Source organism: Cibotium barometz, chromosome 35 (genome assembly GCF_041138505.1).
Source record: "Cibotium barometz isolate CiBa-2024 chromosome 35, ASM4113850v1, whole genome shotgun sequence".
In the NCBI taxonomy this organism is placed as follows: Eukaryota; Viridiplantae; Streptophyta; class Polypodiopsida; order Cyatheales; family Cibotiaceae; genus Cibotium; species Cibotium barometz.
In genome coordinates, this window is record NC_141080.1 from 23,790,005 (window position 1) to 23,805,582 (window position 15,578).

At 44.0% G+C, this 15,578-nt stretch overlaps 1 protein-coding gene across 8 annotated transcripts in view; it reads left to right on the forward strand.

Annotated features, from left to right (window-relative positions):
* LOC147618254 (uncharacterized) overlaps positions 1–15,254 on the forward strand; it is a 44,189-nt gene extending 28,935 nt beyond the window's left edge. For 2 of the 8 annotated variants that reach the window (XM_086774693.1, XM_086774694.1), the window contains exons 2-3: positions 9,311–9,738; positions 9,862–13,553. In XM_086774693.1, coding sequence (XP_086630819.1) covers positions 9,327–9,738; positions 9,862–10,064 — 615 coding nt within the window. In that variant the 5' untranslated portion in view covers positions 9,311–9,326 and the 3' untranslated portion in view covers positions 10,065–13,553. Of the gene's footprint in view, positions 1–2,679; positions 2,821–9,310; positions 9,739–9,861 lie in introns of those variants that run through there. The other 6 variants (XM_086774696.1, XM_086774691.1, XM_086774697.1 and 3 more) reach the window with 6 other exon arrangements.
* Positions 15,255–15,578: the final 324 nt, after the last annotated feature.

A 15,578-nucleotide genomic window follows, 5' to 3' on the forward strand; every position in this document is an offset into this window, starting at 1 on the left:
ATATGAAATTTTCGGAAGGGGATTGGGTTTATCTTCGGATTATGAAGCAAAGGTTGAAACAGGTGGGCAAGCGATGCCCAAAGTTGTCTTTCAGGAGCTTCGGACCTTTTCCCATCAGGAAAAAGATTAATGAGGTGTCTATGCAGTTAAAGCTACCTCCGAGTTGGACTATGCACGATGTGTTTCGCGTCAGTTGGTTAAAGCCATATGCAGGTCCTATCCCTTCAGAAGTCAAAGACGAAGTGGAACCAGATATTGTTGATGCAGTAGAAGTTATGGTTCCAGAACAGATCCTTCTGCACTGTTTCAAGCATGGCTCAGGCCGAAGACCAAGACAGTTCCTCACGAAGTTTCAGGACCGAGGGACCCATGAAGCGGTATGGCTCGACAAAGAGTTTTTGGAAGACTATCCGGCGTTATTGACCGATTATTTGGAGGCTATGCAGCTTCCGTCAAGTTAAGCAGAAGGGGATGTCATGTGCATCCCGCACTTGGATGCCACGTAGACATATCTTTTCAGAAGGTGCAGGACCTGGGATCGTGAACTCGTCCCATGTAAGCCCAATCCGGGATGAGTCAGCCAGGGATCCATCTCAGTCGTCCGAGGTCAGGTGTGCATTGTCCTGCACAGAAGTCCAAAGTCAGGTGTGCACTGTCTTGCACATGAAATAATGCGAGTCCGCTGTGAGTCTCCCTCTGGAATGATGTCAGTGATTCTGTGTATCTGGTATGGTACCGGATGCCAGATCACTGTGTAGTTAGTTAGGGTTTGCTTTTAGAACAAGGGGCCAGCCCATAGGGCTACCTCAAGTCTTCGTGTGGGCATGGGGATGGTGTGAAACCACCCCCATGAGGGCTAGGAAGGCCCTGGCTGAACCCACCAACCATGGAGGGGCTATAGGACAGCCCTAAGGACAGGTAGGGAAAGCCTACAGGCTGTACAGCCTAATTATGGCTGTAAGGGCAAGTATGGGACAGCCCATACAGGCTGCCCAGTCCCCAAACAGCCTAGAAACAGTGCCCAAACCTGGCTTAAAGCAGGTGCGTGATGCCCAGCCAACAAGGGAAAGAAGCTCAGCTTTTAATAGGTTTTTTCTAGCATTTAATGCTAATATTCAGTCGTGGGACAGGATTATTGCTGGCCGCCTGGACTTAAGCTGGCCGATTGCTATTTATGGAGTAGTATAAATAGGGAGCCCACAATCCCATTGTTTCATCTCATTTTTCACCAAGAGTCAAGGCAAACAAGGGCTAGACAAGCCAAGGAGTTGCTAAAGCAAAGGGGTGAAGGACTATAGGTCAAGGGCAGAGTTTTCTCAGCCAAGAAAGGTCAAGATTTCTGTATTTTCTTTTTAGATTTACATCATTCTAATAAAGCAAATACACCATCCATGGTAGGGGCCCTACAGAGGGTATTTGGGACCCAATACGGTGTCCTCTCCATCTCTCCCTCTCTCTCTATTTTCTGCACATCTTCATTCAGTTTGTGCGTTAATTCCGTCGCGAAAAGAGTGCTGATTTCTGAGCATTGAAGTTACTGATCTTCTCCAAAGCTTCCGCATGTTACATGTTCCAACACTCACCCGCACAATGCATTTCTTTTAACAACTATCACACACACAACTACTCGAGAGCATGCATAAAAGAGAGAAAGAAGAGGAGAAGAAATACTTCACGGAAGCTCTATTTAATTTCTCAGTCTTAGAATGCTCGTGTACAAAAGTAACCTTATCCTCAATTTTGTTGTTCGTATCTCCTCCCTTATGTAGAGGCTCGATCTAATCGGTAGTCCAATCATGTGGCATACCATGTTAAAGAGCAAGATTGAACATTTAACAAATCCAATTGTGTGTTTTCTCTTCCATTCATTTAAGCGTCTCCGGCCTTCTTTGATGTCTTCAATGGTGAATAGGAGCGGACTATGAGAGTAACAAGACATTGACTATGTACTTGATGGGGAGTAAAGCTTCTTGCAATGTTCATACATTTTCATACATGTCCATAAGAGTAAGGTTGCCCAAAACATTCGAGCACCCTTCTTGATGTTTTTTCAAAACTTTCCACAATCTCAAGCCTTTTCTTTGACATAGATGGTCCCGGAATTCACTTCCCCCCTCCATTTTCAACGGATAAGTGTCTTGTAAACAAGAGCATATTTGTTGTATGTGGCTTTGTGCGAGTGTGCATCAAGGCTCATCCGAAAATTCACGCCTCTTGGCATTTTGCATCAAACCATCTCTTCTTTCAGCTATATGTGTATGTCCATTTGTTTTGAATGTTATGGCAAAAGATCGTTCGGCACAATCTCATGTCATCCCTTTGAAAGTGTACCATTGTTTGTCCAACGAAGCATCTCGATGCAAAGTAGAAAACATCCTTTGTACCATGTCTACAGTCATAAATCATACATTGCTGCTTTTCTAAAGTCCAATCGAAGAAGTGTTTTGCTGCAAACCTTTAGGGGTCTCTCCTTTTCCACCTTATGCAAGGTGGATACACCCATGAAAGCGATATTAAGATTCCTAGTCTATCAAGTAGATCCTCTAAAACATTTATATTGTGCCTTTAATCTTGTAAGATTGTCTTGGTAACTGCAAATATATATCATTTAGAAAACAAGAGAAGTGTTCTATTTTAAAAATTGTTATAGTTACTAATAGCTCTTTTTGTTGCTTCTAGATGATGATGGAATAGCAAAGAGACAGAAGATGGGTATGAAGCTCTTCAAAATCTGACAAGTTTTTTTTTTTTGGTAATTATGTGGTAAATTTGATGGGCGTTCGTTACAACAAGTAGTCAATATATTAAAGAGTATCTCAGGTCTTTTCTATGACCACATTGAAGATATGTTTATTGGTGTCTTAAAACCCTTAGCTGTACAAAGGCCATTCAAACAAGACATTAAAGACCCATTCACATATCTCTATAAAGCTTGTTCAAAGATTTCAGTCATGAGTTACATGAAATTTAAAAGGTGTAAGTTAAGTACTAGCACGAACCCAAATAGAAAACAATGAGTGAGAGGCAGAGCAATGGATGATTAAAATGTCCCCATGTAAGATTCCTCCCCAGCCTCTCAAGATGTCCAGCATCTTTCCCTGTAATCAATCCCCTCTTCAGAAATATAAAAAATCTTGTCTCTGCGTGTTTTGACATAGAGAGAGAAAATATTCTAGAGAGAGAATATTCAGATTTTGAATATTTTTAGATAGAAAAATTTCTCATATTATTAAAATAAGTTTTCCTGAAACAGAAATTCAAAAAGAACTTTCCAATGTACAATTGGAATTAATTGGAAATGGGTATAGGTCTAGATTTTCAGAAATTTTTGGATTATGGTTCAATTAAGGCTCTTGTGGACCAATAGGATCAATCCATGTGTGGGGAGGAGATAAATCCAATTTGTAAAAGAAGATACCCAAAAATGAGTAAATGTCCACTGACTATGTACAAGATTTATTAGTAAAAGACTATGAGTATTACTAAAAATATGAGATATTTTGGGTATAATGATTCCATTTTGACACATATGTAAGGAAGGGGAGCCCCTTAATAAGGCGCCTACTTCACATGTACAATTGAGTTTTAAATCTTCAAAAATTGTGATATTTTTATCTCTCCTCTCTCTTGAACCAAACCAAATAAAAAAGGAATCAAACCAAATCAAAAAGGAACCAAACTAGGTCCAAATTCAACCAAACTGAAATCTGGAAACTAGCTTTTGGAGAAACGTGCGGCATACATGCTAGTTCTCATGCGTGGAAAAGCAGGAGAAGGAGTCGACTGAAAGAAGGCGTGCTGCTGCTGTTTTCCCTGTGCAAACCAGCTGTACAGTTCAGTACGGACAGGCTGCTGCAGGTACACGCTTTGGTTGCTGGCTGCGCACAGGTTCTGGACAGGCTGCTGCAGATTCTGTTTGCAGGTACAGCTGTACGGACAGCTGTATGGACAGGACAGAAACAGGCGCTGGACAGATCTGGTACAGGCTGGCTGCGCAGGTACAGGCGTGTACAGGTGCTGGCTGCAGGCGGCGTATGCAAGGACAGCTTCTGGCACGTATCTCGAGGCAGTACAGACTGGTACAGGGCTGTTTTTCAGGACTGTACAGACAGGTACAGCACTGAGGTGGACACAAGAAGGAGGGTACAGACAAGTACATACACACGTGTGAAGCAGGGTTGTGGAAACAAGTGCCTGCAAGTACAGATTGGTACCGTTGCTTCCTCCAGTGCAGATTCACGGGCTGATTTTGGTAAGCTCCGCATCTGTTCAACTATCTCTCTTTCTACTGCTTTATGTCTGTTTTGCAGATTTGAGTTATCTGGCCCCTTGTGAGAGGAGGGGTATGGCAGATTGACAAGGGTGCAGACAGAGGTTGAACAGTACATGTATGTATGAGTTGAGATGTTGAATCATGTGCTTGAGTTATGCTAGATGTATGCTCATGGCTGCCCTGCTTAGTGGCCTTGGCTGATCAGAGGGAGGCACAGTGTGTTGCTTTAAGACACAGATCTGTGTACGTGGATCCTTTGTGTTAAGAGGTATTGTGGGCCGTCAGATTGGACATACAGGTGTAATCTCTTGGCTGATTTTGTTGTACTCAGCCTTTCATACTTTTGGAATTGAATAAAGAAATACCGCAAGGGGCGCTAAGCTTTGGGGCCAACAGGTGTCGCTTTGTTTTCAGATTTGGGCACTCTAGCCCTAATCTTTTCTGTTTTCATATCTAGACTACAAGTGGACGGGTGACTGCTAGTCTACCGCACTCTGGTTTCTATCAGAGGCCGGTTTCAAGGTTCCGTTGCCGGGACCAATCATCAACTTTCTGAAGGGGGTGAGCTCGTGGTTGCTTTGAAGAAAGCCATCGCTGAAAATTCAGCAAACATGTCTGATACAGAGGATGAGTACTTCTATCATGAAGAGGAAGAGCAAGAGACTTCTCCTGAGAGAGATGTATCTGAGGATATTCATGTAGGAGAACAGGCTGCAGATGCTGAGCCTTATGAGGATGTAACACAGCCAGAGGATGTACATGGTAAAGAGGATGATGATGCTCAGTTCAAAGATCGTTTGGCTAGTGTTATGGATGTATTTATGCAGCTCACACAGAGTGAGAGATTTGCTGAATTTATGAGATCTCGCACAGAGCCCGAGAAAAAGAAGAAGAAGGTTCGATCTAAGAATCTTCCACAGGGTCATAGTGGTGCCATCCCACAGGAACCATCTTTTGGCCAGTTTCCGAACATGCAGCATGCTTATGGTGCAAACTCTCAGAGTTCCTTCTATGGACAGCCACCTATTCCTCAGCAGAATATGCATCCAGGTTATTTTGGTGGTGGCTCGGTGTTCCAATCTATGACTGGGGGTTATCCTCAGGGAGGCATGGGTATGCATGGGCCTTTTGGAGCTAATTTTCAGCCTGGTATGTAGGGGAATATGTATGGTGGTATGCAAGGAAATATGTTTGGGGGCATGCAACCTGGAATGCAAGGCAATATGTTTGGTGGTATGCAGCCAGGTATGCATAATGGAATGTTTGGAAACATGGCTGGAATGTATGGTATGCCTGGTGTGGGAATGGGAAATGTTGACCCAATGATGGGCATGAATGTTGGGGGCAGCAATCTTGCGAAGCCGCTTCCATATGACAATCTAACGCCTATGGGAAAGGCGAAGGATTACAAGGGGGAGCTGCAGTGAAGTTTGATACATTCAGTGGGGCCAAAGATAAATTGAAAGCACTTACCTTTTTACAGCAGTTTGATGCTGCTTTTTCTGGTGGGAATTACACAGAGTCCTCTAAGGTGAGGAAAGCTGCCACTTTTCTCAAGGGCAATGCTTTGCAGTGGTGGTCTACTCTTCTTTTACAGGGCATAGCACCCACTACATGGGTACAATTCAAACAGGTTTTCTCTTCCGTATGGCTCAAATCTACATTTGAGGTGGATGTTATGACCGCATGGCACAAATTGGATGCTTCAAAGTGTGAGAATTTGGAGGATTATAACAAGAAGTTTTGGGAAGCTTTACTCCCAGTGACTTCTTATCATGCGGTGCCATTATCTGAGCAGGTAGAGAAGTATTGTTGTGGGCTGCCCAAGGAGGTACGAGATTATTGTATCAAGACAAGAGTAACGAACATGTCACAGATGATTGAAAATGCTATGACAGCTAATGCGTTACTCATTGGTGGTTCATCTGGGTTTAAAGGCAGTAAGAACTTGAGCAAGAAAGCTGAAAAATCTGGGCATGCTTCTCGTGATGCTAAAGGGTCTTCAGAGACGAAGTATAAGAAGTTGCCAATGCCCAAGAGGACTTTTGAGGAAAGACATGCTTTGAGAGATGCTCATAAGTGTTTTTACTGTACTGAAGAGGGACATATGTCATTTAATTGTCCCAAAAGAAAGTCCCAAAAGGACTTTGACAATAAAGGAGAGCCCAAGTCAAAGAAACCAAAACCTTCTGCAGGCTTAGTTCCTGATCTTGTGGGGGAACAGCCAGGTGGTGAAGCAACAGAGTTGTGCAGGGCATGGGGCAAAGTGAGAGATCAGAATGCTTTGATCTTCTTTGACACAGGTGCTAGAGCCAACTTCATTTCACCAGATTTGGCTGGCCGATTGGGGATTCGCGCAGAGGAGATGGGGCCGTTACATGAGGCTAATATGGCTTGTCCAGGGTATGCAGAACCCGTTACTCCTATCATTGGGAAGCTTCGGCTTCATTTGCAGGGTGCGAAGAGTTCTTTATCATGCCACTTGATGGTTGTGATGTTTTGTTGGGGATGCCATGGTGCCACAGAGTACATGCAGTGGTGGATACTTACAATAGGAAAATCACTCTGACTCATAGAGGGAAAGAACATGTATTGGATGTAAAACTCAAAGGGGAATCTGTTCCTATTGTATCCGCTTCGGCGATTTCATCAGTAATGAAAAAGCATCTTTCCGCGTACTTGATTTATGTAAAGGATGCACAGGATGATGAGTCTAAGTCTAATTTGTCTATGTTAGATAAGGACAGGACTGATTTCTTATGTGGGTTTCAAGATTGTTTTTCTGAGTCATTGCCAGGAGAACTTCCTCCTGAGAGGCCAGAAGATCATGCCATTGATCTAATCCCTGGTAGTACTCCACCGAATAGACCGCCGTACCGTGTTAGTGCAGCCCAACAGGAAGAGATTATGAGTCAGGTGCAGGAGCTTTTGAATAAAGGGTTGATACAGCCTAGCTCATCACCCTTTTGCTCACCTGTGCTCTTAGTGCAGAAGAAGGATGGTTCTTGGCGCATGTGTATTGATTACAGAGCGTTGAACAAGAATACCATCAAGAATCGATTCCCCATACCGAGGATCGATGATATTTTGGACCGCTTACAGGGCTCCACAGTTTTTAGTCGTATTGACTTGAAAAGCGGGTATCATCAGATACGCATTAGACCCGAGGATGTGCATAAGACAGCATTCCGAACCACGTTTGGATTGTATGAGTTCTTGGTTATGCCCTTTGGTTTGACAAATGCGTCTGCCACATTTAACAGAATGATGGACAGGATTTTCAGGCCTCATAGAGAGTTTGTGGGCACATTCTTTGATGATATGATTGTGCATTCACGAACTGAGGAAGAGCATAGAAGGCATTTGGCCATTGTGTTTGCAGAACTCAGAAACCATAGGCTGGTTGTTAATGGCAAGAAGAGTGAGTTTTTCTTGCAGGAGATACATTTCTTGGGGCATATTGTGTCCGCGCATGGAGTCCGTATGGATCCAGCAAAGGTGGAAGCAATACTTAATTGGCCAGCTTTGAGGACCATGCATGATGTACGCAGTTTTCTAGGATTGTGTTCCTATTAGAGGCGGTACATACGGCACTTTGCTGAAATTGCTTCACCTCTTCATGCCTTGACAAAGAAGGCAACTCCGTTTAGATGGACTGATCGGAAAATTACAGCATTCAAAAAGCTCAAAGAAAAGCTTACTTCGGATCCAGTATTGGTGCTACCGGACCTCCGAAAGGCTTTTGTTGTCCAGTGTGATGCATGTGGAAGTAGCATTGGTGCAGTTCTCATGCAAGAGGGACATGTGATAGCCTATGAGAGTAGAATATTGCAAGATGTTGAGAAGCATTTACAGGTTTATGAGAAAGAGATGTTGGCTGTAATTCACGCTCTTTCTACATGGAAACACTACTTGCTTGGGGCTGATTTTACTGTACAGACAGATCGTCAAACCTTGCGTTATTTCCTCACACAAACTAAGCTTTCAGAGAAGCATATGCGTTGGGCAAACTTTTTGTCAATGTTTCACTTCCAGATTGTGCATGTGGAAGGCAAAAAGAATGTTGTGGCAGATGCTTTGTCACGCAAGCCACAGGTCTTTGGAGTTTCACTTGCTTATCATCATGAGCTTGATGAAATGAAAGAGCAGTATGCCCATGATGAGGACTTTGAAAGGTTGTATGATCAGATGTCTGAGGGTCAGCGGCATGAGCACTATACTCTCAGAGATGGGTTTTTATTGATGCATGGCAGACTGTGTGTTACCAGGCCATTGCGACTCAAGGTTATGATTGAAAGTCATGCTCCACCGTATGCAGGTCATAGAGGTATTGACTCCACGGTCAAAGCAGTGGAGACTTTCTTTTATTGGCCAACCTTGAGAAGAGATGTTGATGCCTTTGTGAGGCAATGCATCGTATGTCAGAAGGTAAAGTTTGATCGTCAGAAGACACCAGGGTTATTACAGCCTTTACCTATTCCAGATAGACCTTGGGAGAGCGTTGCCATGGATTTTATATTTGATCTTCCACGGACACAAACGGGAAATGATGGCATCTGGACTATCATATGCAGGTTCAGTAAGCAGGCTCATTTCATTCCCGAGCGTAAGACGATCAAAGTGGATCATATGGTGAAGTTGTTCATGGCGAATATCTTCAAGTATCATGGCTTGCCTACGTCATTAGTGACCGTGATCCACGGATGACGAGTTTGTTCTGGAGAGGGTTGTTTGACAACATGGGTACAACTCTCAAGTTTTCATCGTCATTTCATCCTCAGACAGATGGTCAGTCAGAAGAGGCTAACTCTACAGTGTTGGATCTTCTCAAGTGTTATGTGTCAGAGCACAAGCAACAATGGGAAAAGTATCTTCCTTTGGTGGAGTTTGCATATAACAACACTGTACATACCTCCACAGGCAAGGCGCCTTTTGAGATTGTAGGAGGGAAGAAGGTACGTGTGTGTGAGAGAGAGAGATTAAAATTCTCTGTTAGTTATAGCTTTAAATATTACATCATGCTTTATTTGTCTTCAGATTTTGAACGTGAATCATGTTAGCTCAGATGCGAAAAGAGTTTTCTGCATCAACTTCTGTTAATTCAGCACGTTCAGTTGGTGACGTGATAATGAAATCTTATGCCTGGATTAGAACTTTATCAGAGAAGGAGATGCACATTTATTTTGGTGATCCAGTGAGAAGTGTTGATTCCATGATAGAGAGTGTACTAAGGGTGCTGGAGAAACCTGCGTGGGAGACCTTGGCTGAGAGAGGGAGGGTTCAGTGCAATGAAGGTGCAGTAAAGAATGGCTGGAAGACTATAAAAGCCATTGAGTTGAGAACTAGCAGAAGAGAACATAATGAGAAATTTGTGCAGCTTGCAATATGGTACCTCTGTTGCAAAGTGAAAGAGCTGTGTGCTGACCATGCTATCGACACATCGGTTTCAGGAATTCCTGGGGATGGTAGGAAACCTGATATCTGTCTCTCCACTATTTTTATCCATTCATGTCCATCTCGGAAGAACAGAAGCAATGTCTTTACAGATCTTGAAAGTCTGATGTTTGTACTAATGTTTATTGTTGCAGATGGTCATCTTCCATGGCGCCGTAAAGTTCTGGAGTATAACAGGCGCTATTTGCATATGTCAGTGAAGTCAGTGAAGGTGTGCATAATGTCTGAAGATAAGGACTTTCATGACTGGGCAGAAGGGATGGTATGGGATCCTGATTTGAAAAGAGCTGTTGAGAACTTGAGAAAGTTGTTTTTTTTCTCCTGTGTATCGAACTGATGTAACAACTGAGGAGTTCGTGCAGGCACTATAAAAGAAGATCGAGGCTGCAGCCTTCAGCATTTCGGGATATCTTTTTGCAGTGTCTGAAGCAAACTGTACATCTGTTTTTTGTTGATTGTACATGGGAACCACAATTCGTTTTTGGTGGCAAACTTTCTCCCTCCTATCGTTGAAATGTTTCAAGTAGCTAATATAACACAAGAAGCTGCAAATTGTGGAGGAGGAATATATATTCTTCACTACTTTCCTGGAAATTTCGAGAGAAGGAAAATTTTGGAGTTGTAATTCCTTCAACTAACTCTGAAAATTTCCACTGTTTTGCTGAAATCTGTCCCTGACATATTTTCCTTGGACAATTTTGGATGAGAGAAGCAAGAGTTGAGGACCTTGCACTGATTTGAAGAAGAAGACTGTTTTTCAAATAGAAGGCTTTATTTTCAAAAGGGGAGGCTTGACATAAAAGCCCTATACTATGGATTAAATGCTTTGAAGGGAAGGCACTACAGAAATAGTAGCATTAAAGCCCCAAAACAAGGCATTTACCATCTTTGAAATTCATTGACCTTTAATTTTAACAAAAGGCTTTAAAGCCTTATTTTTGCAAACAAAAGCGAGTTGCAGAAAACCAGGTGCAAAACCAAGCGAGCAGAAATTGGGCAAGGCACACACAAGCAAATGACGACGATATTGCGAGCTCTGCAGATCGACACACACAAGCGCACACAAACGAGCAGATCCAATGCAAAATCCGCATCTCCACTGGCCGGATTTGTCAGGAGGAGCACCAATCTTGCAAGATTTCACGTGTGTGAAAACCTCTTCACAGTAGTCAATACTGTCTGATGTATGGGGGCTCTCAGGGGGAGTACTCTGGTACTCTCACCTTAGTCAAGTCTTACCTCTCCCCTTCTGTTGTTTATAATCACCCTTGGCTTTCACAATGCAGCTGGTCTATCTCAATGCAGGGTTTGTATGCTAAAACGCCTCTTATGATCAACAATATGCTCATTACCTCTTCTTTGTTTAAAGCACATGTTCTGAGTTGCTGTGAGTGTGTACAGTCTTATTTTTCTCAGCCCTTGGACATGTGGCTTGCCTTTGTTCAGTGCATGCAGAAATGTGTCAGGTCTTGTGGTAAACACTATGCCTACAGGAAAAGAAGTCATATTCTTCATGCTCAGAAAGTGGTTGCTGATTTGAGGTCTTTGGGTATTGCTAGACAGCTCACTGCTCTTGAGAGTCCTCACTAGCTGTTCAGTTGCAAGTGTTGACTAATGCAGATGCTGAATCTGCTGCTAAAGCCCAGTTCTTGTCCAGAAGATTGGAACTGAAAGATGTCACATGCTCTTCCAAAGGGTTCTTTAATAAACTTCAGTCTAAGAGGAACATGGACTCCATTGCTCTTCCAAAGGGTTCTTTAATAAACTTCAGTCTAAGAGGAACATGGACTCCATTGCTAAACTAGTTACTGAGAATGGCCCTACTATCACCTCAGGGGTGGACGTTGCAAAGGAATGTGTGTCTCACTCTACTAATATTCTGAGTACAGTTCCTCCTGTAAATATGCATCACCCTTCTCAAAAGATGAACTTCATTATGCCTTGCAAAAATTGGGTACCCCAGGCCTTGATGGCCTTTCAAAGGAATTCATGCTTGCTTATTGGGATGCTCTGTCATATATGACCACTTCTCTCATTAATTCTTGCTGGGCAGATCAATACATGGACCCACATTTGAAGTAGGGGATCATTAAACTTATACCTAAAGAAATTTTTTGTTCTTCACTCTCTCATTGGAGGCCAATAATCAGGTTGGGTATTATGTACAAAATTCTGGCCAAGGCCATGGCCATCAGGCTAAACCCTCATCTCAGAAAGCATATACACTCAAGCCGGTCTGGGTTTATTGGTGGAAGGTCAATTTTTGATAATATCCTTACTGTACAGCTGAGCATTGAGCATGTACAATCTTCTGGACAAGAACTGGTCATGATGCAGTTGGATTTTGTAAAAGCTTTTGACACTGTTAGATGGGATTTTATATCTGCTGTGCTGGCTAAGATGGGTTTTGGTCCCATCTCTGTGGTGTTTTACAAATCCTGGCTGCTGAAGCCATTAATGTTAACGGAAGACTCACTGATGCAGTTTTCATTAATAGGTGGGGCTATCCCTTGAGTCCCCTTCTGTTTGCAGTAGCCACACATCCTTCGTTTTGCATGCTGGAATCACTAGCTGATAATGGTATACTGCTTGGTCTTCAACTGTCTATTAAAAAGGTTCTTGGCCTTGGCTTTGCTGATGATACTTTCATGTTTTTAAAAGCTACTAATGCCAATATTCAGAGATGTGAACATGTACTCTACTGCTGCAGGTCTGAACCTTAATGTGGGTAAGTCAGCTCTCATTGACCTGTCTGCTTTTGATTTTGCTTCATTGGTCTGGCATGGGAAATTTTCAGGCATGTGGGCTACCCTTTAGGAGTTGATGTATCCAATTCAGACCTTATCTACTGGGTTCTTAACAGAGTGAGGAAAAAAGTGGACTACTTGCATGCAGATGAGTGGCCCCTTCATGTTAGATTGAGGATTATTCAGTCCATCCTCATGCCTTATTTCTTGTACTTCTTGCCTTTACTTGACTGGAAGCAATGTCATATGGACAAGCTGAATTCTCTGCTACTGCAGTTCTTTTGGGGTGGTAATGTTAAAAGACCCTTTGCCTTGATTGGCTGGGATAGCATGTGTCAACCTAAGCAGCAAGGAAGGGCCACCTTCATTCATAAGATGTTTGACAACTCTTCTATATGGTGTTTATGCTTGTGGTCTGGTAGAATGAGGTATACAGGGAATTCCTTGCTTGCTGAGAATGATTTATCTTTGAAAAACCCCCGGCTCTCACACTAGGCCCTAAAAGCAAATATTTACACAAAAAGGGTATTAATTCCATCTCCCAGGTGCTGGACTAGGGAGAGTTTTTTTCCTTTTTTGCAGTGAAAAGGAGGTATGGGTTTGGCTCTCAGTGCAGACTTGCGTGGCACACTGTCTGTGCAGCTGTTTTTAATCTTCCTCTTCCCATGACTGTTAACAGTGCTGACAGATTCAAGGATTGGGCCTTGCCAGTTGCCACACTCTTCTTCTAATTGGTGGTCAGCTAAAACCAATCAGTTATATCTTATGCTCAGACAGGGGCCTCTCATGGGGGTCAAATGTAATCACACTTGGAGGTTGCACAAAGACAATCCTTGGTGGTGTGCTAAACTTGTCGTCTCCTCAGCTGGGTCTCAAATCACAGGATTTGCTCTGAAGGCTTTTAGCAGGTGTTCTTCCTCTGGCTTGTATCTTGGTTAAGAAAGGCTTCACTAATGGCAGATGTGCTAGATGTTCTACTGGTAAAGAACATTACAAGCATGCCTTTTGGTATTGTCCCTCAGTTAATGAATGGTGCCATCAGCTTCTCCTGCTCATAAAAAAAGCTTCAGGTTACAGGTTCACCAGATTCACCATCACTTTTGGCACCTTTCAGGTGCTACAGATCATCTGCATCTGCTTCATCACATAAGATTCTGGTTCTTATGGTTTATATGGAGAACTAGGAATGAAGCTGTGTTTCAAGGGTCTCTGCTTTTCTCTGCAGGGTTACCATGGCGTTTGCTGAAGACAAAGATGCTGGGTTCTCGGCCTCGTCTAGCCCTGGGACCCTTGGCGGCAGGCCCAGCACGTAGTTTTGGAGATTGGCAGGCCTTCTGCAGCCTCCCAGAGGAGATCCAGGTGGAGAGGCTGAGTCACTTCAGAGGGGGGTTGATTATGAGGGATGACATTCAGGAGGCACTCACAGAGGAGTGGTTCACGCCTCTCGAGCTAGTGGCCCCACGGTGGATGGGAGCCTTTACAGAGTTGGAGATCCTGATTGCTGTCCGAGCTTGCACTGAGGATGGCAGATGCCTCTACTATGAGATCCAGGATGAGGGCAGACTTCAGAGAGTGGAGGTGGAGTCGCCTTCGGTTGCAGAGTGCATCTTTCAGAGGATACGGGTAGTGGCCGCTGCTTCTCGGAAGTGGCATATTGACCCAGACCCTGCAGATGTGCTCCCTGATTGGCGCATATGGGCATATGCAGCGCGCCCCTTGGCCCGGCTCCAATGGGACCCTGGTGAGTACGAGTGGCATGATCCTTATGCATCCCCTGAGGCCACAGAGATCACCTTTTTCCAGTATACTGTTCGGTTGGGGCGACATATTTTGACGGCGAGGAGGATGGTCTCTCCAGCTGCATCGGGGCACTGGCGACTAGAGGGACTCTCACAGGAGTTCCTGGAGGATTTTTGGACTCGGCTCTGGGCTAGTCGACAAGCACGCAGGATATCGACTTTCCAGTGGGACTGGTCGCCCACAGGGGCTCAGCAGTTGGCACCTGGCTTGTCTACAGCGGTCTTCCGGTGGCCTGCGTCCGATGCGGCCACCCTCTGGAGACACAGAGACATTGCCTATGAGACTGCCCTCAGGCGCAGTAGATTTGGCTGCGGATGCTGTGCATTCTGGCCCCCCTCTCTCCAGAGGGTATGTATACGTGGGGAGCCGCTGCTTGGTCAACTTCGTCAGGGCCTGCTATGGGCTATGAGACGGAGCAGGACAGCCAGGCCATCAGATTCATTAGGGGCCAGCCTCGCCTTGTTCCTTCACCGGATTTCTCGTCCGCCAGCTGGACACAGGAGAGGGATCTACGATGGGAGCTCCTCAGCAGCCTTACCATCTGGTTCACCTGGAGAGCCCGGTGTTTCAGGGCCTTTGAGGGGAGACTGGAGCCACTAGCAGAGATTGTTCGGGGGATTTGGCAGGAGTTGATCCACATCCTGCGAGGACAGTATGACCGCATCCGGGGCGACTCGGATGAGGCGATCTTGCGGCGCCAGGCTTTTCACACCACTTGGCGCAGCGGCCCCTTCTATACCCTACACGCGGGGTACCCCCGTTGGCACTACAGGCCACCTGTTTGGCTTTTCCCCCCTCCTATTGTATGATATAGCCCCTCAGTTCTTTGTACTGATACTTGTACTTTCCAGCACCTAGGGAGAGTCTCCCTGGCTGCCTTGTTTTGTTCTCTGCTTTGTTTTTCTTACGAGCAGGAGAGGATCTTTTATAGCCCTATGGGCGTTTTTATATAACTAATGAAAGGATGTTTTCTCGGGAAAAAAAAAGAAGGATAGAGTCTGGGAAAGCAAGAAGAACTTTAGTGATCTTATATATATATATATATATATATGTGTGTGTGTGTGTGTGTGTGTGTGTATATATCTATACATGTGTGTGTACATATATACACACATAATATATATATATATATATATATATATATATATTGAGAAATAGAAAAAGTTTTTGCCTCTATGTATATATGTGTACATATACACACATACATTTTATATATATATATATATTGAGAACTAGCAAAAGTGTTTGCCTCTATATGCACTAGTGCTCACTTGTACATAAGCATATATGCACTATATATCCAG